This window comes from Emydura macquarii, unplaced genomic scaffold (assembly GCF_026122565.2).
Source record: "Emydura macquarii macquarii isolate MOO-44397 ecotype Brisbane River unplaced genomic scaffold, CSIRO-AGI_Emac_v2 contig_2321, whole genome shotgun sequence".
In the NCBI taxonomy this organism is placed as follows: Eukaryota; Metazoa; Chordata; order Testudines; family Chelidae; genus Emydura; species Emydura macquarii.
In genome coordinates, this window is record NW_027132458.1 from 3,652,494 (window position 1) to 3,680,006 (window position 27,513).

At 40.2% G+C, this 27,513-nt stretch overlaps 1 protein-coding gene across 1 annotated transcript in view; it reads left to right on the forward strand.

Moving 5' to 3' along the window:
- The window catches only part of STAC (SH3 and cysteine rich domain), a 100,551-nt gene extending 74,721 nt beyond the window's left edge, over positions 1-25,830 (forward strand). The window contains exons 6-11 of the mRNA XM_067560845.1: positions 5,603-5,684; positions 9,647-9,711; positions 11,329-11,417; positions 15,189-15,240; positions 15,337-15,474; positions 25,095-25,830. Of these exons, the coding sequence (XP_067416946.1) occupies positions 5,603-5,684; positions 9,647-9,711; positions 11,329-11,417; positions 15,189-15,240; positions 15,337-15,474; positions 25,095-25,193 (525 nt within the window). The 3' untranslated portion in view covers positions 25,194-25,830. The remainder of the gene's footprint in view (positions 1-5,602; positions 5,685-9,646; positions 9,712-11,328; positions 11,418-15,188; positions 15,241-15,336; positions 15,475-25,094) is intronic.
- Positions 25,831-27,513: the final 1,683 nt, after the last annotated feature.

The following is a 27,513-nucleotide window of genomic DNA, read 5'->3' on the forward strand; positions in this document are numbered from 1 at the left end:
GGAACACGCCCTTTAGGACCTTATTGAGATTGTCACAATAACATCTAGAATCTGCATGTCCCTCTATGTGATTTTAACCTGGGTTTTTGAATGCCCATAAAAGGAAGGTAGCCATATGCTCCAAACTGAGCACCTACCACTTAATTGCTTCCATCAAAACGTAACCCTCTAGCCCATGTTTATGTGGGGAAATTGTTCGAGCTAATGGAAACATAACACCAGTTTTCATTCAGGATTTGATGGACTCATTCTTTCCAAGTGAGGCTTTGTATTTCAAAGTGAGAATATTTGTCCTGTAGGGCCTGATCCAAAGCTCATTGAAGTCAGTGGAAAGACACACACTAACTTCAATGGACTCTGGATCAGGCTCATAATGCAGGGATTGTCATGGCACTGACATAATATTCAGCAAAACATTGTGGTATAGCAGGATATCCCCACACTTTGACAGTGTTGTAACTGAGGTTTGAAGCCAAAGGTTTTTAATCATTGCAGAGATGCAGGAGTCTGGTGTCCAAGGAGCCAAGTTGAAGAGTTACAATTTCTGAAGGGTTTAGGTCTTGTAGCTAGTCAATGGGAAACCCAGGGACCCTGCCTTTACAAACTGTTGAAAAATAACCCTGATCTGGGGTATCTGACTCCATTTTCCACCTAGGAAGACAATGTTCATCCTGTGACATTCCCCATAGTTTCCCCTGCTTTACACAGTATTATTATCACTTAACATTTATACTGTGATAGAGCCTAAAGGCCTCAACCAGGTTGGGACTCCATTGTGCAAGGCACAGTCCAAAAGACAAACCATAAGAGGTGGACAGGACAAACAAGGAGGCCTGGGTGATGGTGAGGGAGACAAGATAGCAAAATGATTTTGAGTCTCTCCAGCTCCATGTTAACTTCCATGTCCCCTCAATATCCTTGGAAAAGGGAGAAGTTGGCAAAATAGGAGCAGTGATATTTGCCCTCAGGGAAAACCTACTGGATTTGACATAACCAGAGCTATAGGTAGAGAAGTAAGCAGTATTATCCTTATTTACAAGTTAGAAAACTGACAATCATAAAGGCTAAGGCCCAACTTTTTAAACATGGATGCCCAAATTATACTATAAATTTCTGCTAAAAGAAATTAGAGACATTATTTAAAAATTAATTAATTAAAAAAGTTAATTTCTGCTAAAAGAAATTAAAGAGACATCTTTTTTTGCCTTCCTCTGTAGCATGGGGCACAAGTCACTTGCTGGTGGATTCTCTGTGCCTTGAAGTCTTTAAACCATGATTTGAGGACTTCAATAACTCTGTCATAGGTTAGGGATCTGTTACAGGAGTGGATTGGTGAGGTTCTGTGGCCTGCATTGTGCAGGAGGTCAGACTAGATGATCATATTGGTCCTTTCTGACCTTAAAGTCTATGAGTCTAAAAACACAATTAGCCTTAAAATTATTTGTCAAATCCTTGTCCTTGTAACCCAGGGTTTTCAGAACCTAAAGCAGTGGTAACTTAACTGTTTCACTCCAGGCAGTGTCAAGAATAAATCAATGGGAACACATGGCTTCTGGCTGATGAAGATTAATACCAGCAAGTGTGCTGTTCTCTAAAGCTACTATTTATTAGATTTAAGCAACACAGAGACATAAGCAATAGGTTTAGAACATCCAAAAATAATTCCTTAGCATCTGAGATGGTATTGAGTAATTATCAGCAGGTCAACGATGGCTGGATGCTTCCCTGCCAGGGAGTAAGATGTCAGGAAAAAGTCTCTCAAGATAGCTTCAGAAAACTGCTCCAAAGTACACTCTATTATCTAGCTTTTTATAACTGACTTTCACAAAACACATAAATCATAGTGACTCCTACTGGGTCATCACCTCTCCTAACTTCAATAAGCTACTTCTTAACAAAACATTCCTAACAATCTTATTCATAATAAGCTTCTATATTAAAGATCCCAAACTCAAGGTCTCCATCTACTTGTTTTCTTTCAGTTTCAAATTGTTGACTCTTTTCTCTCCTCCTCCCATTCCGATTAGCAGAAACTGCAAGCCTGCCTTGACCTTGCATCCAGAAGCCCTGCTTGTTCAAATTAACTTTTAGCTATATGGAGTTCTATTTTATTAATTCATGGTGGCTGAATGCACACAATATGGTTGGAATTAGCTTGCTCAACTTCTGGGGTAACACGCCCTTCAAATCCAGGGAAACATGACACTACTAAATTTTAAAAATCAAGAAATGTATTTAAACTCTAGTCCTGCATTACGTGGGCAAACTCCCCATTGTCTTCATGCATAACTCCCACTGATTTCATTGAGGGTTTTGCCTGTGTAAGGAGTGCAGATTTGGATCCTTATATAGCACCTGTCATCCCAGAGGATCCTTAGGCAAACTACAGGCCCATCTTGCACACACAGACAAAACTTCCATTGGCTTCATACAAAACTCTCATTGGCCTCAGAGGGAGTTTTGCCTGTGAAAGAACTTGCGGGATCTGGCCCAAAAATATTTCTACCACTTTTGTAGGTTGACCGTGACAGCCAGTGAAGTCCCTGAGTCCATCCCTACTCACATAAGCTGAACTTTATGCATGTGCTAAATTCCCATATATTTCAATGGAACTTAGGCATGTCCCTAAGTATTTTTCTGAATAAGATGCATTCCTGAGTTGAGGACTGACAGAGAAAAGCAAGTCTATCCAACACTTTAGGAAAAGAAGTGATAAAGAATCTGCATTCAGCTGAAAGTGTTAACTTAGCAAAACAGAATGAGAATTAACCACACTGGGATTTGACTAGGACAGCATAGCTAACCCATCCTTATACTTTTTGTTATACCGTTGCCATTAAAGAGGCACTATAAAAGTCAATTAATTCATTATCTGCTTTATTTTATGTCATATTTATAACTTTTTTTTTTAAATTCCGGGCACAAGTTCTAATGCTGTTGGGTTTGTTTGATTTGTTTTTGATCTAAAAAATCAGGGTCAACAGTCCTACATTTATAAGCAACCCTGCAACAACAACCAATATGTGTATAAATGTGGATTGGTGGGGAATATATTTATAGGAAAACAAATGTCATTTTTCATCATTTAACATTTTCATTCAGATCTTAGCACAAAAAGTGGAAACGTGCTAATAAAATTTGCAGATGACAAAAGTTAGGAGGTATTGCCAATATGGAGGAGAATTGGAATATCATATAAGAGCTGGATGACCTTGAAAACTGGAGTAATAGAAATGGGATGAAATTTAACAGTGCAAAGTGCAATGTCATGAATTTAAAGACTCACAAGAAGAATTTTTCCTATAAGATGGGGACATATCATTTAGAAGTGACAGGAGAAAGCTCTGGGTGTATTGGTTGACCATACAATGACTATGAGCCACCAAGATGATGTAGCCGTGAAAAAGGCTAATGAAATCCTAGGATGCATCAGGCGAGGTATTTTCAGTAGAGATAGTGATGTGTTGTTGCCATTATACAAGGCACTGGTGAGCCCTCATCTGGAATACTGAGTGAAATTCCGATCACCCATGTTTAAGAAAGATTAATTCAAACTAGAACAGGTGCAGCAAAGGACCAGGACAATCAAAGTAATGGAAAACCTACCTTATGAAAGGACACTCAAGGAGATTGACTTATTTAGCCTAACCAAACGACACCTGAGGGCAGATATGAGTGCTCTATATAAATACCTCAAAGGGATAAATACCAGGGAGGGAGAGGAGTTATTTGGATTAAGCACCAATGTTGACACAAGAACAAATGGATATAAACTGGCCATCAACAGGTTTAGGCTTGACATTAGATGAAGATTTCTAACCATCAGAGGAGTTAAGTTCTGGAACAGCCTCCTTAGGGGAGCAATGGGGGCAAAGAAACCTAGTTAGCTTCAAGACTAAGCTTGAAAAGCTTATGGAGAGGGTGGTATGATGAGATTTCCTATAATGGCATGTGGCCCATCTGCGACTGCTAGTAGCAAATATCTCCAGTGACTTGAGATGAGACACTAGATGGGGAGGGCTCTAAGTTGCTAGAGAGAATGCTTTCCCAGGTATCTGGCTGGTGGATCTTGCCAACATACTCAGGGTCTAACTGAGTGCCATATTTGGGATGAGAATGGAATTTTTTCCCAGGTGAGATTGACAGAGACCCTGGAGGTTTTTCACCTTCCTCCGCAGTATGGGATACAGATCACTTGCTGATTTGAACTAGAGTAAATGGTGGATTCTCTGTAACTTGAAGTCTTTAAATCATGATTTGAGGTCTTCAGTAACTCAACCAGAGGTTATGGAGTTATTACAGGAGTGGGTGGGTGAGGTTCTGTGGGCTGCAATGTGCAGGCGGTCAGACTAAATGAGCACAATGGTACCTTCTGGCCTTAAAGTCTACGAGTAAGCAGCTGTGCTATAAATATGTGACAGAAAACAATATTTAGAAAATTGTGAAAGAATGCCACATCATTGATGATGACCTTTAAACATAGCTAGAGTACATTTTTGTTTAGTCTTTTTTTTCTTGAGAGGCAAGCTTAGGCCTGCGATGCAGTTGGCTTACTTGTGTGTACACTAAAATTACCAGTATCATGAAGAAATAAAATGGTAGAGTGAAATCCTCAAAAGCTCTTTTACAAAAATGTTAACAAGAAATAAACAAATCTTAGGAATATACACAAGGAAGAACTAGCTTTTTCAGACCAGAAAATGCTTCAGAATCCTGAGTTTATAAGGCTGTTCTAAAAATAATCCCAAAAGCAGAGAAGCATGTTGAATTCAGAATCTGAAGGTTCATAGGGTTGGATTCTGATAATCTTATTTTGAATAGCTCCTTACTCCAATAGAGCTACTCATGGAGAAAATTACTACTCAACTCAAGTAAAGGTATCAGACTCTGATCCTTAGACTATATACTTCAGAGGCCTGGAACCGTGTTGTCCTCCATGTTTGTATAGCACCTGGAACAATGTGACACTAATCCTGATTGGAGTCATTAGACACTACTGCAGTACAACTAATAAATAAAAGAATCATAACAAAAGTATTTAGCTTTCAAAGTATACCAGCACATAGGCTACTAAAAAAGAAAGTGGGTAGAGTGATTGTGACTAATTTCAGTAGATCTTTCATACTTCTGCTCTTTCTTCCACAGCAAATTGGAGACATTAAGGTCACACTCCATATTAAGGATATGTTTATAAAATGCTTATAAATGAATTATAGATGTTTTAATAAATGGTCATTCATTGTATAACTCATTGTTATAAATTATTATGAAGTGTAACTGCAATTAAATATTTACAATCACCAAAAACAGCTACTCTGTACAGATACCAACAACTTTTTAGTAACTTTGCACTCCAACTTCATCTGCTGTGCAGAAACCTGTTATACACTAGATCTGGTGTTCAGCTGGGTTTCCTGCTGCTTCCCATTAACTATCTGAATTGCCCCGTTGGATATCATGTTATCAGTAAATCTCTTCATGTTGACTTCATCTCACAACACCAAGCTGCTGATTTCACTTAATTCTCTTGTGTGATTTTATTTCACCTCATTATTCCCTTTTCTTCTTTATTCAGTCCCATTAACTTTCTTTTCCCTCATAGACTTCAGACCTGGCAGAAGTTCCTGAGGAAGCGGATGGTTCAGGAAGCATGATTGATATAAACAGGAAACGCAGCAACAGTGGTAAGTTCTGGACCATGTAGTATTTTCAGATACACAAAAATATTCTTCTAAATGAGTGGTGTAATTATTCCACTACCTTAGCCCACACAAGTGGCGTGGGATGAGAGATGAATTTGGCCCAATGTGGCCAAATTCTTTTCTTAGTCTTCAAGGGGGGTTATTCATTTTTCAAGTTGGGGGGCGAGGTTTAGCCAACAGGTTGGGAGCAGGAGTCTGAGGAGGTCTTTTTACTAGTGTTGCTTATTTACTTGGCTCCTAGTGGTCTAGGGGGACTGATTTTCCGTACCCACTGTGACCAAATTTATTTGGCAGTAGACAGGGACTCAGGACATCTCAATTCAGTCCCACAGACTTCCTGTGTGTGTGAGACCTTAGGCTGATCATTTAATGTCTGTGGGCCTCAATTTCCCATCTGTAAAATGGGGATGATAATACTTCCTTTCCTCCCACCCTTTTGTCTGCCTTGTCTACTTAGACTATATGCTCACAGGACAGGGACTGTCTGTTATTCTTACAGTGCCCATTACAATGGGTCTTTATCTCAGTAGTGGCCTTTTGATGCTATTGTAGTACAAATCATAAATAATAACACTAATAGTCCAAACCCTTTGTCCTCTTTTGGAATCTGAATGTCATGTTCCTATGCTATTGTAACTGTTATCAGGTAACTCCATCACAGGCAGCCCAGTGATGAAGACTTTTGTGGGTGCAGTGATGGAGACTTAGCCAGGAGCTTGGAACACCGACTAGCAAAACTGCAGTGTCCATTGTGCGCCAGTTCAGTCTTGGTGACACAAGGATTGTGCATAGGAAGAATTTTGGGGCACCCAATAAAGCTCTAGGCCTGGAGTGGAGCTGTTAATTGTACAGAGGCTCACCAATACCACCAAAAAGAATTAATATTCCCAAACTGCACACAGGGGCACGCAGGCTGGATCCCAGGCAAACACAAGCCACAGTGAATAGGCCTCCCTTCTTTGGACCCCTAAATCCACCTCCTCCCCAGTGCAGATCCTCCATTGGTCTTGGCATATGGTTGGTAATTTTTATAGTGGTCATGTGTCAACTGTAGTTGTCCTTTCCCTCACCCCCACCACATTTTACCTCCTTCCCACACTCCTCCCCGCCACTCATTCTGACCCTTTCATTTCACATCTCTGTGTTGTCCTTTTCCTCCCTCTCAGCATGTGGCCCACCTATCAGTGGCACCCACCTCCACCTGATGTCTTGTTGGGATTCTCCATCTCACTTGAGCGCTTGAAACCATAACCCAACCCGGCCAATGGTTAAGAATCCAATCTCCCTGAGTTTCATTTTGCCCCTGGGTTTTTCAGATCGCTTCTTTTTCATCACACACCTCCTTTATTTTTGAGCCTGTAAGAAACTTTTCTATGGGATCTGCATGACTTAGAGGCATCGAGAAACTTGCTCAAAGAGATCAGTTTAAAGAACTCAGCATGTGTCAAACCTCCAAATAACTTCCTCAGCACATTAATGATTCCTTTGATCAGCATTGGCTTTCTTTTTACGATCCATCCTTCAGAGGCCCCCGTGTATAAATTATGCAGCAATTGCTCCACATATTTCCTCTTGGTAGTTTTTAATAAACTGCCTGTGTTGTTTGCACAGATCATGGAAATGGTAAGACCCTTTTCATGCTGTCAGAGTCCCTGCGTGGTTTTCCTGCTGCTGCAAGGGCAAACAGATGGATTTCTGCTTTGTGTAGAGATGGAACATATAGTTGCTTTGGCCTTTAGCTTTATGTGTCTCCCAGTAATATGCAGTAGGCATGAGCCGAACAGAGATTGAAAGTTAAATGAACTAATATAAAATATTTTTGGGCGTTATTCGCCACTGCATTGCTCCAGCTTTACACTGGCATAACTCAAGTGATTCTAAATCGTGTTACTACACCCTAAAGGTGGAGTAAACCAGCAATGCATCAGTATGCAGAAGTCTAGAAGGCACAGTAAACATGGACTAGTTTATTCTCTTCTATAGATTCATTGCAATATTTTCAAAGGAAAATTGATTCTCTACTATGCTAATGCACGCACAGTGTCAAATGTGCTCAGTTTACACATAAAAAGATGTATTTTCTAACTGCCAACTCTGTAAACTCAAAGTCAATTGATCTCATTTCTTTACATGCATCATTACCAGTAATAAAAGTTCTGCAGGCCAAATTATTTTGTAAAAGACACCTGTGCAATCCCATTGCCATCAGTGAAATTGTGTAGATGTTTCTGATTCAGGTGTAGGAAACAATCTCCGGAAAGGAATACATTTAGTATACAGTTCTGTCAATGTACAAGGAATAGAATTCAGCTTATGCTTGCTTAGCTCAGTTAATTCTGTATTGCTAAGCAGAGTAAAAATTTTAGTAAGATTTTATTTTTGTCAATGAAGAAATCAGAAATTACCCTGAATACCCAGAGGTAGCTGATCTGATGAACAAGGCAGCTATATACTTTTCAGGTCAGAAATGCACGCTGAAATTTTGTAAAGCCTTTTCATATTATGAATAGCATAAGTCTAGACAAGGTGGGTGAGGTAATAACTGTTAGTGGACCAACTTTTGCTTGAGAGAGACACAAGCTTTTGAACTTACGCAGAGCTCTTCTCCAGAACTGAAGAACTCTGTGTAAACTAAACAGAACTTTGGCATTTTCCAGTTAGGTGCAGCAGAGGCAAGATCACAAGGTGGCATTTGCACCATTGCTATGCAGTTTGTGTTCAAGGTTCATTGAACTTTGTGTATGTGTACTTACTGTCTGTCTCTCTCTTTCCTGTTCACCTGCCAATTCATCCCTCTTCCCTATACTCCAACAATTAACACTTAGTTTTCTGAGTACCTAGAAATACAACTCACTCTCACAGTGGGAGGTTTACTACCACAGGCTTGTTGAACCTTTCCCTTAAATTCCAAGACTCTTATCTGGCTTTCATTTTACACTATGAAACACCACTGGGGAGGTAGGAGTGCACTGGCTTCCTGGCTTTTGTTATTCTGAAAGTATTAAACTAAATCACAGAGAAGGAAAACAAAAACACACAGACCAATCACTAATAATTGGTTTACAAAATACCAATAACAATATAACTGCTTTTGGAGACTTCTGACTTTTATTTCATATTTTCTAACAACAACAGGACTCAACTTTTCTAAAAGGCACTTAGTCCCATAACAGTTGATGGATTCCATCTACTAAAACCATGTCTCAGCTTTGCTCAAAAGTAAGGGACACCATGCTTTAAAAATTAGAGAGTGAAGAAGGAACACAGTCAGTGTAATAAAGCAATTGATGTTAGCAAGGAAGGCAACTGAAGCAAAGGTGCTGCATAAATCAGCTTATGAAACAATTGCAGTAGATTCAGCTAAATTCTGATACCCTTGTTAACCCTGAGTGGGACCTCACTCCTTATGTAGACCTACTGATTTCAGTGGAATTACACACAAAGTGATGTGCTACTTTGTGTGAGTAAGGCTGCCAGAATCTCATTGGCCTGGGTGTCAGGAGACCTGGGCTGTATTTCCAGTTCCACCACTGAATTGCTTCATGACCTTTTCCCTTCCCACCAGTTATTTTATGGGTTTTGATGATAACTTCTTCAAGCAAGGACTGTCTTGTACTACTTGTTTGTACAATGTGTAGCACAATGGACTCCATGACTTGATGTGGCCTATAAGTGCAACTGCAATACAAATGACTGATTAATAAAAGGACATTTTTGAGAGAAGTAGTTAAAACATTAGAAAGGGAGGATTAGGAGATATATACACACACACACACACACGTATATACATATCTCTCTCCTGATCCTCCCTTTCCAATTTTTCACTACCTCTCTCAATAATGTCCTTCTTTTATTAAGAATATAATATATAAAAAGGCAGACATCATGAGGTGAATGGCCTCCAGCTGTTCCTACAAAATGTTATGTGTTTTGTTTTATTTCAGTGTTTACCTACTCAGAAAATGGCACAGCAGACTTTGCAGAAGAATCCAAGACGATAAGCACGCTGGTATGGGCAAAGATTTAGTGAAAGTATAGTGAAAATGTTAATTGATTTGAAGAGGATTATTTTTACAGAAAAGAACATGGCTGAGCAGTATTAATTGGCATGGTGAACACAAACGTTATGGGTATGTCTATACTGACGGTGGCAAAGTGGCCACCGTCAGATCGATCTTTCTGGATCAATTGAGCGTCAGTGTAGACCCGCTCAATCGATCAGGAAGTCAACACTGGTAACCACCCCCTTAAGTGGCGTAGTGCTGCGTCGATGGGAACACAGTTCCCGTCAGTGCAGTGCAGTCAAGATGGTGCTCAGAAGGGAAACACAACAGTCGATGGGAGTTACGCAAGCTACTCTGCGTAGCTTGCATAACTCCCATTGACTGCCGCTGACTCTCCAGATATAACACGTGAGCCAGAGCAATGTGAATGTGATTACAATGGAGCAATCTTACAGCTGTGACAGCATAAAAATGACACTGCACAATCCAGAGTCTGACATAATTTGAAAAGGATCTGTGTCTTTTTTGCAGTTTTGAATATGAGTCTATGATGGGAGGCGGTTGTGCAACAGGCTTATATCATTAACAGGAGTGTTGTATGTAAGACACAGGAGGTAATTATCCTGCTTTACTCAGCGCTGGTGAGGCCTCAGCTGAGTACGCTGTCCCGTTCTGAGCACAACACCTTAAGAAAGATGTGGACAATTTACAAATTGGAGAGCATTCAGAGGAGAGTAACAAAAATCAAAGAAGTACAGAAAACCTGATCTATGACAAAAGGTTAAAAAAACTGGGGGTGTTTAATCTTGAGAAAAGAAGACTGATGGGGGCCCAGATAATAGTCAAATATGTTAAAGGCTGTTATAAAAGGGACTGTGATCAGTTGTTCTCCATGTCTTTTAAAGGGACGATAGGAAGTAATGGGCTTAATCTGAAGCATGGGAGCTTTAGGTTAACTATTAGGAAAAACTTCCTATTCTTCTGGGTGTGGTTGTGGAATCCCCATCATTGGAGATTTTTTAGAACAAGTTGGACAAACACCTGTAAGAGACAGTTAAGGTTTACTTGGTCCTCCCTCAGTGCCAGGGACTGGACATGATGACTTCTCGAGGTCCCTTCTAGCCCTATATTTCTATAATGCTATATAATGACAGTAATACACTGCTGGGCACACAGCACGCAGCCCTTAACATACAGCAGTGAGCACCTTTTTTTTTTTTTTTTTTTTTTTTTTTAAGAACTCACCCAAAAGACACACAAATAGTAAACTGTGCAAACCTCGTTTTATCTGCTTCTGGAGGATGAAGGGCCGAGTCAGCTCTGCCAGAACTTGAACCTGTGGTTCTGTAGCGTAGTTATTGCAAACTTCAGAAGTCCTGTTTATCCTTTAATACCTTCTTAAAATGTAAACATTTATTTGACTGAGAGACAGTTGTGCAATCTTGTCCCTCTGTCTGTAATGGGATGAACCAAAATCCTGTATTGAAAGGCCCCAACTTTTAATAAAGTTCAGATCTGGAGCCAAATATTTCACCTCAGGCTCAACTCTACGCAGAGCATAGCAATTCTGGCAGCCGGAAACTTACAGTTTCTCTTATCTGTTTTTTTTTCCCCCCTTAAAGGAACCTCTTTATAAAGACACATTACAAATGAACACCTATGTGGCCTTGTACAAATTTGTACCACAAGAGAATGAAGACTTGGAGATGAGGTAAAGTGCTGACATATTTACTTACTGATTTGACTCATGAAAACTGAGAATAGGGGAGACTCAAATTAGTGTTGTACTTTTAATTCTTTTTTTGTTGTTGTTGTTGCTATGCTTATTTCCATTATATTACTTATATAAACATGGTCTTACAGCTATTTAATTATGTACCCTTTCCCTCTTTCCACTTATGAAAATGATACAGAGTTGGGGACAAGTTTTTACAAAGACAATAATGGGTAAAATTTTAAAATCACTTACGAGCTGAAGTCCAGTGACTTAGGCACTTTTGAAAATTATGCCGTAAGTCCCATTCAATGACTTTTAAGGACACTTAGGCAGCTGAATGACAAAGTCTCTTTTGGGATGATTGAAATTTTTCTGTCAAAAATTTTTGATAGAAAATTGGATTTTCGATTAAATAAATATTTTTGTGGAAAGTGTCTGCTTTCCTTGAAGTTTTTGATTTTTTTTAAATCAGAAAACAAGAAAGTTTGTTTTGTTTTGACCAAATATTTTCAGTTTTTACCAACCAAAAACTGAAAAAATATCAGGTTTTAAATTTGAGGGATTTTGACAAAAAATAAAAAATTTCCACAGGAAAAAGAATCCCATTTTCTGACCAGCTCTAGTGACAATGTTGGAAGTTTAACCAGTGTTATTTAACTGATTGCTTCCTCCTCCCCTCCCCACCCCCGAGTTTATGTCTCAGAAAAAGAGAACGATGAGGATCTCAAGATGGTGAATGTACAATACATGGAAAGTTGGTTTGAATTACAAAATCATCTAGTTCAAATATCTTCTCTTTATCACTTTTTACTGTAACCCAGCACTCGTGCTGCGTTGTCCACTCTCACAGAGCCTATTCCAAAGCCCCGCTGAAGTCAAAGGGAATTTCCATTGACTTCAGTGGGATTTGATGCAGGTTCACAGTGAGTGGTTTGTTGCAGGGACTTTAATAAGCTCTATGAGTGCTGTCTGCTTTGGGCACAGTTCACAAAACATGTCAGCTCTCTTCATGATTTGCCCAAGAACAAAAGAGTAGAGTGCTGACTTAAATAAAATAAACTTACAAAGTCACTCAAGAGAAGTCCCACCATTCAGCATCTCTCTGTTTCCCAGTTCTCAGCTGTGCCTTCTTCGTGCTCAAGACAGAGCTATTGTTTTTCGTGGCTGGCATTTTTCCATTGTTGCTTTGTTTCAGGTGTGATAACTGGATAGAAAATAGCCACATGCAGCATGACATTTGGTAGGAATCCAGAGCCCCAACATCTAACCACTCTGCATGTTGGATTCCCCTTTTGCATTGTTGATTTATTTTGGTTTATGCACTTCACTCATTCGATTAAGAAGGAGCGCTAACTTAAAATGCAATGTAACTCAATCACATGCAATAACCTAGCCACTGAAAACATACTTAAGATCTTAACGTCCCCTGCCAGAGTCCTCCCACACGACACGGTGTAAAAACGTGCCTTGCAGTCCACCCTGAAGGCTTATAAACTAGAACTGCTTTGGACTGACTTGCCTTCTCTGTTGAGATGCCAGATACGTTTCCGATCAGCACCACTTGTTATGATGGTGGGTTTTGTTGTGTGACCAAAAGACCAGAGTAGAGACCAGATAGCAATGCTGTTTGGTCACCCACTGACCTGGGCTGGATTCACACTGGTCACTACGAGTTTCATTTTCATTTCATTTTAATTCATTTCATACCTAGGTGCTTTTGAAAATTCCACTAGGCACCTGTGTGCATCTTTAGATGCCTAAATACCTTTAAAAAGCTGCCCCTTTTTAAAAAGCACTTTATAAATTATTATAATCCCCGTTGGATGAAGAGGAAAATGGAGACAGAGAAATTAATGACTCAGTCCCTAGACTTTAATGGGAGTTAGTGTGGCTTCTAAGTGGCATAACCAGGAATCAAACCCAGGTGTGGTGCTCTGTCACTGGAGCACACTGTCCAGTCCAGTCAGATGGGAAGCTCTCTGGTTCTGAGCTGCCATCACAATTGTACAATGAATTCAAGATAAGATGTGGGGAAAGCTGGAGAAATTAGGGTTCAGCTACTGCCCATTAATTTCAGTAGAATTCAAAATCCGCATGACCCCAAGAAAGGCTCACACCAAGCAGGAAAGATCTCTTTGGAGCTGGTCACATTGGGAAGTGGGCGCATTTTACTTCCAACAGCACAGTGTGTGATGTTTGTGTAACAACTTGATGCAGTGTCTTGAAGTGGGTCTTCAGATATCTGCCAAACTAAAGCTACAGTATTAGGGATGAGCCCAGCAGACCCAAATATGGCCAGTTTGAGCAGGTTAATATTTCTGGCTGAATTATCCTCCCAGCCCTAGGTAGGAACTAGTCAGATGGATTATGATACTTAGCAATTACATCATGACTCTACGCATTATGAAGGTAAATATGTCCCGGTTGAATCAAAAAGACATTTCTGGGTAGAGTTACATCCCTGAAGATTAATTACATTTGTCAATTAAATAAAACTGTTTTCCTGCTGCCTTCCTTTAGCAGTAACAGCATGAGAATATGGTGGGTAAGATTCTGTGTCCCAACAATATTTAATGCCTTCATGTAAACATGGTTACAAATGTATTTTTAAGCAGTTTCAGACTAAATTGGAAGCAAAAATACATCACTTGGGAGCTGTCATCTTATTACAGAGATCTTTCCATAGAGAGGAGGGGAGGGGATTGTGTAAATGGGATGTCAGGTTTTAATTGCTGAGGTACTGTGAAATTTGGTTTAATATATCCTTTATTGCTTCTGTTGAAGTCAATAGCAAAACTTCCATTGATTTGAGTGGGAGTAGGACCCAGATGCTGTGTGGATCAAACCTTAGGGCCATATTGTGTCTGACCCTACGATGGATGAAGTTAGGGGAGGGTTGAACAAGCCTTCTCTCTGCCAAGTGCCTGCTACGTATTAGCCAGGCACAATAGTAATTCTTCCACTCAAGGGAGCACACAAACTCCTCCCTTTTAGTCCTATGGGTGCAAATCACACCAAAGGAGATGGGGGGAAAATGGAGGTCATGGCCATGTGTCCTCCACCATCCACCTAATGCAACCCTCATCAGTCCATGGCTCACTGGCCAGAACGCAGAAGGGAGAAGACAGCACCATTCTATGGAATGATGTCACATACATACACTCTCCCACTTCATGCATCGCGTTGCTGGGCCAGAGATTATCCTTGTGAGACAAAATCCCTCTGGGTGTTCTCCCTGGCATTAGGCTCTGCCAAACTGCCTCTAACATGAGCCAATGTAAAAGAGAGACAGGTCCAAATCATCTCCTGGTATGTATCAGCCCAGCTCCATCGACTTCATTCTGCATCTTAAGGTGTTTGTTCCCACTCAGCTGCAGGAAAAAAGTGTTACAACTTGTTGGAGTATCAACAGAGCCATTCAGGACCTGTTGCCTTGGTACCAAAATGCACAGGAGAACTCAATGGGACAAATTTTACAACCAGTACAATGGTCCAACCACCTTAGCATCAATGGGTTTTTCACTTGTATTACTGAGAGCAGAGTTTGACCCATTCTCACCTCGAATATGGAGATTTTGCTTCTGTGCTTGTATCTGACTTAGGAAGTTCTCGTTGCTTCATGGATCCACATGTAGTGATTAATCAGATATAATGACCAAGGTTGGGCTACCTTTATAGTAGCATTTCACTGTGAATATTGATGTAGTGTTACAATTAAGACACATTTTAATCAAAATTCCCTACATCTGTTTTTTCTTATTATAGACCAGGTGATATGATCACACTGCTTGAGGACTCTAATGAAGACTGGTGGAAGGTACGAGCCAAAATCTCTATATCCTTAAAAAAATAAATTAATGGTATTTATAATTAGTATGAAGGTCATTCTTTTGTCAATGTGCTTGCTCCATAGGGGAGAATTGAGGACAGAATAGGATTTTTTCCCGCTAATTTTGTTCAGCGAGTGCAACAAGATGAAAAAATTTTCAAGTGCATCAGAACATTTATCGGATGCAAGGAGCAGGGACAGATTACTCTGAAAGAGAACCAGGTAAGTGAAGTACACTATTTACTGTGCATTACATTCCTTGTGTACCTGTAATCTGTGAACCCAATAATCTGCTTGATTTCATTAGAAGCTTTGGGTGTGCAAAGAAACCATGAGCAGACTCTTTCACACCACATAGTATTTTTTTCAGTAATTATTATTTGTATTGTGGTAATACCTAGTGCCCAGCCACAATCATGGCCTCATTGTATGTACACTAGAGCTGGATAGAAAGCTGTTTTCTCATCCACTGAGAGTTTTCAAGACTTTGAAATTTCTTCACGTGCCAAATTGGAATGAAAAGTCAAAATCTCAAATATTTTCATGAACAGATCATCTGAAAAAAATTTCAGATCAGGTCGATCTCAATGTTTCTTTTCAGTAATTTTGATACGTTTAGTTTATATTGGCCTTTTTTAACCTTTATTTATTATAAACTAACTAAAATTTCAAAACAAAGTCATTTTGAACCAGAAAATGAAACTTTTTGTTTTGAATATTTCAAAACAAAATGTTTCAATGGTTTCAAAACTTTTTTTTTCCAAAAACGTTTTGAATCAGGAGATTCATCAAAACCAACCCTTTCCTGCAAACAGTTTCAGTTTTAACAAATCAACATTTTCTATTAAAGATGGTTTTCTCAGAAAATTCTGACCAGCTCTAGCAAACACATGGGAAGACAGTCTATGCCTCAAAGAGTTTATGGTCTAAATCCTCAATCGCACCAAGATTTGTGGACATGGTTAATTTACACCCTGTGAGTTGTCCTATTGACTCCAAAGAGGACAACACACAATGCATAAAGTTAAGCACATACGTAAGTTTGTTTTAGAACTGGGGCTTAATTTAAGACAGCACTCAACAAATGTCTTTAACAGACAATAAGGGGGAAGGGGATGCTGAGGGTAACAGTGATGGGAATGCTGTTACATGGGGTAATATGTGAACAACTAGTGGCTTCCAAATCATTCAGAATGGGATTTTCAAAAGTGATTTGAATTGGACCGTACCTTGCTCCCATTGATGCCAATTCCCAATGACTTATCAAAGGGAGCAAAGTTAAGGCAACATTGAGCATCCTTAAAATATCTTTTAATTATCCTTTTCCAATGCTTTAATCATTCCATAACTCCTTGTGCCACCTCGCCCTCCTCATTCCTACACACTGATTTTTTTTTTAATTAAAAACCACCACTGTATAGTATTTTTCGCTGTGTATCAGTTTGGACTCTCACAAACTATTCACTTTGAAGGTCTTTTATCAACGCCTCTATTTTAATATTTTTACACACACAATGATGGGCATATCTTTCATTTGAGGATATGCCTTTGTTGTGTTCTTTTTTTAAATTTGATTTTATAACTATTTTTCCCGAACACTGAATGGATCCAGTTGAAGTCAATGGAGGGCTTCTATAGGGTTGCACTGGTGTAAATGAAAGCAAAATTTGGCCTAAAATCTCCATTAAAAGAACATCAACACTGTGACATAAACACAGTAACATAATTAAGGAAACGAACAACTAAAAGAGAAAACAAAGCCTAGGTTCTTGGATACAAAGGGACATCAGCTTGAACTCTTTCTCAATGCATCCTGTTAGAACTAATTATTTTCCCCTCTTCGTGGGGCTTTTTCTTTCCTTTGGCGATTTGCATCACATCTCATATTCCTAGGGGCCAAATTCTGTGCTTACTTGCACTCTCTTGAACTCCGCCTGATCTCTGTGCTCTATTTTTCACTGAACATGTTTTCTCCCTCTTCACTCCTTTTCCCTAGCCTCTCTTAAGCAGAAAGACAACCCCATAGCATTCAAGTTGAATTTCAGTGGGGGCTTTTTCTTTCCTTTGGCGATTTGCGTCACATCTCATATTCCTAGGGATGAAATTCTGTGCTACTTGCACTCTCTGCAAGGCTACTGATCTTAATGCGGTTGAATGGGGGAGTCTAAATCAGTGTAGAATTTGGCCCCTAATGTTTCTTTAATGTTGCATTTGCTTGTGATGTTTCTTAACACTTCAGTTTGATGGTGGGTAGGGATTTTTCACCCCTTTGATACAGAAGAATGTCTAAGTACTAACATTCTGTGGCAACATCATCCCTGTAAAGAAGACATTGCAAGAGCAATACTCAGAATATATTTTGACTATCCTCCTGCAGCAAGTACATTAGGCAGCACTGAAACTGGTAAAGTGAGAGAATCTGCTTAAAGTTTTTTACCATCACAGTAAATTAGTGCAAATTTCTTCATTATGGGCCTGATTTTCCACTATCCTGCACCTTGTGTGGTTATTTACATATGTGCAAAAGGATGGAAAAATCAGGATAGTAGGAATTTATTCCACTTTGCACTGGTGTAAATCACTAGGTAAGGGGGAAGGGAGTGGAGAATCTAGCCCTGTGAATTTGATGGGTCAACATGAAGGTAGATTGACAGATGATTTGTGCGATTAAGTCAGATTATAATGTTAAACACACAATATCCTGTCAGTAAATATGATTACCATTGTAAATGCTATGGGCCAATTTTCTTGTATCATTTCCCATTGGATTATAATTTCCAAATGGTCAGATATAAAGTCTGACACTTGTCTTTAAACACCAGACCATCCTGTTGTCCTTCTTTCATAATAGGATTGTATTGGAGCTATCATCGGAGCAGCTCATTGTTTCAGTTCAATATCTGAGATGAATAGAGGTGGACTAATTCATCCTGTCTCTCAACCCCTTAATTTCCTTTTAGTAAAGGCAAGCAAACTTGTCTAGTTTAATTCTGAAACCATGCAGTCATTGAAGTTCATCTTGAATGCTATGGGGTTCTCTTTTCTTCTTTGGAAAGACTGGGGTAAAAGGAGTGAAGAGGGATAAAACATGTTCAGTGAAAAATAAAGTACAGAGATCAGACAGAGTTGAATGGGTAAATGCAGAGAGATGTGAGAAAAGGTGTAGAGACTGAGAGCAAAATCTAATGAAGGAATAAATGTGGGGGGTCAAATTATAACCAGCCACGGCAGAGAGATGCAGGAGGGGAAGTGCAAGGAACCTCCACGGCACCTTGCACAACTTCCACAAACATCATTCAGTCCTAATTCCTCCATGAATCCCACTCTGGAACACCGCCTGAGGTGGTCTGAGCCCCACACAGAGCTGTAGTTACCTGGTACAAGTCTGGATCATTGAACTTTTTTGTAAAAAAAAAAAAGGGCAATATACAATTTTTTGTGAGGAAAATTTTAGTTTTTGCTAACATTTTTCTTAAAAACATTGTTTACTTTTCAAAAACCAATTATTATTATTATTTTGTTTTAATATTTCTCACTTTCTCTCCATTCCTTTATTCTGTTTTGCCACTGTAGATAGAAAAAGGGAAAGGCAAAAAGGGAGGAAAAATGCAAAACATTAAAGAGCCATTTGGAGAGATTTGTCTAATCAAAAAAACCAAAAATTTCGGTGGAAAATTTTGAATGACATGAAAACATTTCATTCCTTTTGATACATTTTTTGGAAAATACTTAACATTTTTCATCTTTGGACACAAGTGAGGCCAATGCACAATACCATACACAGGTTCACCACTTGTGCCAGACTAGCTTTTGAAGGACGAGAGGAGGTTCTTCAGCCCCAAACACAGAGCTCAGGCTTCCCTTTAGCTAGAAAAAGTACATAACATTTATTTAACAAATGAATGTAATTATATTAGCAAAGATTCTCCTCGTTTTATATGGATGTCAATTCACTGGGTCAAATTCTGTGCTGGCACAGAAGTCATGCTAAAAGCATTTGTGACAATAAAGTTAGTGTAGTTACACCAACAGAGAGCTGGCCCATTGAATTTAATGTGAGCTGCTCATTTTCTAATACAGTGCTTGTCACCAAGAGCTTTCATACTACAGGCTACTCCTGTTGATGCTTGAACATAACTCCCTGCCACATTAGTGGGAGTTACATATGCACATCAAGAAGTGAATTAACAAATTATAAAGTGCTTAGTGCAGAAAAAGAGGAATTTTTTGTATGCACAATACTATATTAAATCAGCAGTAAAAATTCATAATCATAGACAGGCCAAAATACAGGCTATTTTCAGATAGGCAAAGATGTTTTCAGCATCCCACACACCCTGGGCAAGTCTGCCTATGTCTTTGCTTTACATGGTTTCAAGCACTTCGAGTTTCAGGTTCATCCAAACCTTTACTACACTAAAGGTATGTCTAAACAGCCTGCAGAAGCAGGCCTCTCAGCTCAACAGCTGCAAGCTAATAGGGCTCTTGCTCACACTCTAAAAATAGCTGTCTAGACAGCACTTGGATACTGCAGCCTGAGCTGGAGTTTGAGCTCTGAAACCTAGGGATTGGGGTGGGCTTCAGATCCTGAGCCTCACTCCAAGCTACAACTTCAAAGCGCTGTCTACATCACTATTTTTAGAGACAAGGCTGAACCTAGCTAGCCCGAATCTATTGATCTGGCCTCGGAGGCCTGCTTCTGTGGACTGTGTAGACAGTTGCTAAGGGGGAGAAGGGAAACAGCACGTTTTGCTCCTTCCTCTCTTGCATGATGTAAGGGTTCCGCTTCACAAAAGAGCTCTTGAAAAATTCATTATGAAAGATGAAACGCAACTTGGGGAAAAAAGCATTCTTCAAAGACATCCACATTTTTCATGTTAGGGTTCAGTGACAGACTTGTGCGTGTTGAAACTGGTTCAGAAGAAAATTTGCTATATATAGAGCTCAGTTCTGTGCCTACTAAAAAAAAACGTTGTATGGAGTTTTGTAACCACAATGGGCCCAGGATGTTAGAGAGACAAGGTGAGTGAGGTAATATCTTTTATTGGACTAAGTTATTGTTGGTGAGAGAAGTTGGTTCAATAAAAGATATTACCTTCTAGAAAAAAATGTGAGTTTTGCCATTGATTTCAAGATAGTAAGAACGGCCCCTTATTTTTTAATTTGAAACCAAAGCTAGCCAACTTTTGCAGGTGTTCAGATTTTGAAACAAAACTCTTGCATGATGCTGATTGTGTAAGCATTTCCATTTGAGATGGTCCCTTCATCTGGATGTGAAAAACCTTCTCCAGGCTGAAACGTCCAATCCAGCATATTAGTTCAACAACACATATTCTGAGACTTAGCCTTATATGTTAACAGGTCTTAAGTGAACCTCTGCTCAAAAAATAAAAGTCTGCCTATTGACACATACCTAGATATATATCATTACACAATCTATGTTTGGAAAACAATAAAATCAACATTTTTACCATAGTGGCCTTTAAAGGATTCCGAATAATCTAATGTTTGAACCTCTGGTTTTTATTCTCGCTCATTTCCTATTTAAAACAAAGGAAATGAACACTGGAAAAAAGCCTTGAGCCAGATCTTCAGCTCATGTAAATTGGAATAGTTCCATTGAAATCTATAGAGCTACACCAGTTTATGTGAGCTCATGATCTGGTCCCCTGTGCTTCAAAAAAGTCGAACTTCTGTGACCCAAAACGTCCAAGGTGGCAAAGAAATTCATAACCAATGTTAACACTCTGTTCTTAACCCAACTCTTTGCTTCTTGGCTATGCAGATGTCTTCAAAAAGAGGAGTTGTAATTTTCCATAATGTACAGTTCAGCAAATCATAGAGGAGTAATAAGAGAAATCTGAAAAACAAATCAGAAGAATCGATGCATTTATTGAAACAGCAATGTAAATTGCTTCTCTTACATAAAGAGCCTTCCAGAAAAGAGCCATTGCATTTAATACAACTACAGAACTTAGCATCTGTAGTGACTCTTATAACTTGACACTGCTACATGGCTATATTGTACAGCCATGCTATTGTAGCACCCAACCGTGATAATGGATAGACTCTCAGGCCCAACACAGCTTTAGTCCTTGCTGTCCCTAAGTACACTGAAACTCATGGAGCATGCACCGAGCCTAGCCTCAAAATACATAAGCCTACATTTTCAAAAGTAACTAGTGATTTTAGGTGGCACAGTTTTTGAGTTCCCAACCTGAAATACTGTAAAGTGACCTAATTTTCACTGGATAGTTGCTCAGCAAACTCTGTTCAGTTGCTCTGAAAACCAGGCCACTGTAAGGTATCTCAGAAACCCAAAACTGAGGTTTCCCCCAAAACACTAATCATGTTTGAAAATTTAGGCCAAAATAACTTGCCTTGGATCGGTGGAGGGTAGATACTCCTCCAGGCCATTCCTGGAACTAAAGGTCTTAATGTCATGGCAACATGAAATCTGTGTCCCTATTGTACGAAAGGGACTGACTGGATAGCACAGAGGATTGAGAATGGACTTTTGGAGCCTGGCATCAGTGTGTTAGTGATTCAAACCCAGGCTGGATTGGTAGTCATTACCATCTGAACGTTCTTTAGTGACCTGTGTGAAATGAGTTGGTGCTGTCAGTCCAAATGCTAGGAAGCTAGTGGGCACAAAAACCATCACCACAAATGGCGGCCTGGCTGGCAGTTACAGTCGAGAGGCAAAAGGAATGAATGGGCACGGAGAGACTGAACTATACTCCTTCGGTCCACAGAGTTGGTGCTTTCAGGCCAGGATAGACATGAATTGGCAGAACAACAGAGGGCCACTTACACGGCCACATGAGTTTTACAGATAAATAGAGGGCATCAGCCTCGAAGACGGTAACTTTCTAAATTCCCACTAGAAATGGTAGTGAGTTTGTATCCAAATTGCTATTCTATGGAAACCAAGGCATGGCATGGCAATGGGAAACGTTGTTCAAAGACATGCAGGTGCCAGGGGGACATTCTGAGGTGAACATAAGAGACATCAGGGAAAGCTAAACGTTGCTGTTTGACAATGGGAATTTTCCACTTGAGCCTTTTTCTCTGATGGCTAAATGCAAAGTATAGGACTCATGTGAGTTGGAGAATATTAATAACTCTGCAGTTTAAAAGAGCATTTCCTAATCATTCCTCTTGCCCATCTGTTAAGGAAAAAGTGATGGACAAGAATTCTTCAGGGTCAGAATATGCTGACAAGTTCAGGGAACAGTCCGAATCCCAGCAATTTTTTTTTAAAATAGAATGGAAACAAAGAATGGGGAAGCAACTTTCTAATATTAGAACATGTTTTCTGCTAGGACCACCTGCTATCTCAGAAATCGTTTGAGAAATGGTCACTTACACCAGTTCTAACCTCTGAACCACAGGCAGTTTTTCAGTGTCTATTTGTGTTGCTAGTTCATTGGGGAGTTGCTTCCCAGCTGCTCACTTGTGTTGGCAGCATGGCAGCCTCCCATGTATGAACAGGCCAGTGAGTTGCCATTTTAACCAGATTCCAGTTTGATACAGCAAGCTGTAAGTGCCCACTAGCAGTAGTCTCACACTTTCCCCCATAGCCACAATATTGGTTTGCATTTATCAACAACACTAGTTCCGTGTAACAGCTGAGGCACTGTGCAGCATCCGAATCTATTCTGACAGCTGTTAGAAATACGGGGCTTCAGGCTCCATTAATTTAGAGGCTATTTACAGTGCTTTGACTCCACCAACTTCATGTTACTCCTGATTTACACTGAAGCAAGATGAGAATCATCAGGTGCATGGATTAGAACTTGAGACCAATGCTTAAGGCTGGTCAGCTATTGGCAATGCAAGACCCAAGGGAGGTGAAGGAAGGAAAAAATAGTTTAAAGCCACCTTTACATTCTCCCAGTCCTTGCAGTTGCTAGGAGCTGATTTGGCTCTCTGCACAACTTGTAGCACCTTCAGGGGTGATCTAAGTTCTGGCAGCTGCTGCAGCCTCCTAAGATCTGATGTCTGACAAGAGATTGCCAGAGCACAGTGTGCTATGGTCATGCCCATTTCTGCCCCGATACATCCTCTTCACTGGAAAGGGGTGGCATAGTGCCAGCTGGAAGGTACCAGAGTTCAGGACTAGAGTTTTACAAGCTTGCAAGAGAAATTTATTCAGATGGGCACTCGCTTGCAAGGATCAGGAAGGAATATTTTTATGCACAATTGGCCAGATGTATTGGTTTTTGCCTTCCTCTGAAGCATCAGGGATTGACTGCAGCTGGAAACAGGCCTCTGGAAAGAGTTGACTGGTGTTCTGAGGTGCTAGATGCTCTTTCATAGATGCCTGGCTGGTGTATCCTGCTCATGGGCTGAGAGTCCAACTGATCACCAGCTCTAGGGTTGGAAAGGAATTTTCCCCACAAATCAGATTTTCGGGGACCTAGGATTTTTTTTTCATGGAGTATGGATCAGCTGCTAGGATCATTTGGGTATATCCTACCTAATCATTTCTCCACCTTTGCAGGGACCTTGGGCATTGGTGACAGCTCAGTCTCTCTCCTGTGTTCTGCCTGTGGCACAAAACATTTTAGTCTAAATACTAAAAGGCTTTAGTCTAATCCCAGTTACTGGGTTCAACACAATGGTAACTGGATGAAATGTAGTGGCCTGCTCTATACAAGAGGCCAGAGTAGGTGGCCTAATGCTCCCTTGTAGCCTTAATCTCTATAAAACTATATCTGCCACAGTTTCATATAGGGTGTTACCACTGACAGCAGTGGGAGCTAAAACGTTTTGAAAGCCCAACCTTTTATTCAGTTATTGCAGAGGGTGATGAAATGAGACTTTTGTGAATCTGTGACTATGATTTTCTTTTACCCATGAAGAATTATGCCCATTAGGAGTTAGGCACCTAAATAGGATTTGGGCCTATATGTGTGTACAGCACCTACCAGAATTGGCCCTTAATCTGAGACAAGACATTTAGGTACTATGGTAACATAAATAATCATGTTGCTGAAAATTATGCAGATAGATACATTTTTAGGGCCACGTATTCGTTGCATGTCCTCTGAGTAACTATAACTGAATATTGTAAATACTGGCAGCATATTCTCCCCTCTACAGAAACAACACCATGGAGTGATAGTTCATTTGGTGTGTGTGTGTAAGACTATGAGAGACCTTTCCGTGCTCCACGTCACTGCAGTCAACACATCTGTTTTATGCCTCACTTTTGAACCCTGTTTGATTTCAACAGCTTGTTTGTTGGAAGTGTACGGATCTTAGTGCCACATTGTACCTTGCTGGCTTAATTTTTTGAAAGTGATGTGGGGGGCTTTGTTTGTTGGTTGCCCAGTTAAGACACGTTACAAGGCCTGCTTCTTAGAGGGCAGTTCCTCAGTAATTTGTAAAAGGCAGGCATCTGAAAGGGGGCTCAGGCTGGGCCCTCCAAAACCGTGCTATCTATCTAAAAGCACTATCACTTCAGAGAATATGTTATTTAACATTTAGTAGAGTCCAGATGCTTCACTCACGATTGGCTCCCACTGTCATAGGCACTAAACAAACACACAAAGTGACAGGCCCTGCTTCAAAACCCTTGATCAAAAACAGCACTCCCACGGATGTCCGTGAAAACTGTGTGTGTGTATTGGCCTTTCAGAAGGAAACCATTGATCACTTTATATATGGAAGTGAAATTTCTTACATTCTGAGTTGAAATATAAAGAGGACTGCTCTATTTACAAGCTTTATCAGCAAAGTCTCACCCATGCAGTAAGTATTCGCTCATGGAATAAAGCAGCTGTTCGTCACAGCACTGGGTTTATTTGAATATATCTCCCCCTCTTTCACTTCAGATCTGCGTGACTTCTGAAAAGGAACATGATGGCTTCATCAAAGTTTACTGTGGGAAGAAGAAAGGCTTTGTCCCGCTAGATGTCCTAGAAATCATCTGATTTCAGCAACGCCCTTGCTGCAGTAGGAAAGCTTTGCTGGCAATGCCCGTCTGCCTCATCTCACACTGTGTCAACCCAGATGGGCTGTCTTGCAGATGATCAGGGATTAGTGAGACAACCGCAGCAACAAAAAAGACACTTGGACTGTTACGGCAACAAGAAATAATAAGAGGGTTGATTAAAAGAATATATATCAGGAAACCTCCAGGGGGAAAAGGGGACAAGGAAAATAAAAAGAATAAGGTAAGAAATGTCTGGACTAGCTCCTTTCCAGTGCAAGATGACTATTAATTACCCTGATGGAGACATACAGACAGCTGTTCTGAAGGACTAACCTGCTCGTGTGTCTGAAGAAAACTGTTGGAGTGCGTTTGTTTGAAGTGTGATTTTCAGGGGGGGAAAGGTTCAAACTGTTCTCGTAGTACAGTCTGATCTTATAGTAAAGTGTGTCTATGATTCTAGAGTTTTGTCCACAGTATTAGCCAGTCAGTATAGCGTTAAATCCTGATGTCGAGTCTCATAACAAAGCAGTTTGGAGGCACTGTATAAATGTCAGTCTGAGAAGTGCACTGTTGTCTGGACGTCAACGGCTTTCTCTTTCTCTGTGCTCAGACTGTACAAAAGAGTAGCCAACTTCTACGTCCTTTGTTTTCTCTGTATACAAACAAAACTCTTGGCACATGTTGGATGTAATGGCTGCTACGGTAGCTGACAAACTTAGAGTCCCTCCTGTTCAGAAGGCCTGGCTAGAAGTATTCCTCTGTGATCCCTGCTCCTTTATCTGGTAGCAGACGAAGTGTCAGAAATACAGAGCTAGGTCAGAGACCCCTGCTTGAAGTTTTCTATTTTTCTGGGTTTAATAAGTTTAAAGAGATTTTAATATATTGATCCTGTTTATAAGTAGTAGATGGTCAATCACGCCCCTTCCAGAGTGAAAATGCTAGTAAGAATTGAAGTAATTGAAGGAGAAGTCTGGAATCCTCCCATTCTATGATCAGTTAGCACAAGTGCTGGAACTAGGGGTGCTGGAGTGCTACCACACACCCTAAGTGGTTTCTGTCATACACAGGGTTTATAGTTTGGTTCAATGGCTCTCAGCACCCCCCCTATACAAATTGTTCAGCAGCCCTGTCAGTGAGAGAAACAAACTAAGGTATCATTCATTAACGCAAAGTCTCTTGGTTCATTCACAAGATGGGAGCTTTAAACAGACTAAGCTAAATTCTGCCTTCACACACACACATGCAAGCCCTACATCAATGAGCTTGCAAGAGGTGTCTGTGAGAGCAATGTTTGCTCTGCATCTGTTACTGTCTGCATCAGGTAGGCTTCTGCCATGTAATCTGTTCTGTGCATATGAACCTCTGTGCCCATGTAGAGTTCCTTTGTCTTCAATGGTCTCTCTGTGCAGACATAAGGGTCTGCTGGTGCGGATCAAACCGCAACATGAGGACCTTGGGTCTATGTCTCATAATATTTGCCACTTGAGTTCTTGCCTTTGTTGTACAGCCTGTGACAGAATCCTACTCTATATTAATAGATCCAAATCAAAATCTTATCTCCACATATTCCCACACAAAGGGGAAGTTTCAGATCTGCATCTGAACTTCGCATGTGGCCAGTCTCGCTAAAATGGACTGAACCCCACAATCCTGCAACCAGACACGGCAGAATTGTGAATCTATATCCATAGACCCTGGTCCTCAATTAGATGAGCCCTATATGAACTGTCCATGCAGAGCCTTCCTGAAGACAACAGGGTCCCATACAGCTTCAGAGGTCCACCCAATGTGCCAGATCAGACCCATACATTGTAGCTCTCATTGCTGTGGTAATGTCAGCTAATGAACCTTTTTTCTTCAGAGCTAATGTAATCTACACCAATCACTAAGGTTCCCACTTCCTACGCAAACCATGTTCATTTCAGATATTGTTCAGTGGGGAGATCAAAGATACATAAATGGCCTTTTTCCGTGTAAACACTTAACTACTTTAGCTCAGCTGATTTTCCAAGGTAACCTAGAAAACTCAGTGGGGGAACTGAGGATGCTGATATGGCTCAGAGACCAAGAGGAAAAACAGCAGAAATGTTATTATTCCACCCTGTTTTGTAACATTATTGTATTTGATATCCACCACTTCTTTAAAAAAATCTCAAATGCCTGGTACAACTAAAATTCTTGCTTACTTTGGTCTGGCCTGTTATGCCTAGACTAGGGAAATCTGTTTTAATCTATACTTATATGCTCTTGTTTACATGATTGCATCATACTGTGATTCCCTCCTGTGTCAGTCTCCTCCTATTATTTCAATTTCTCCC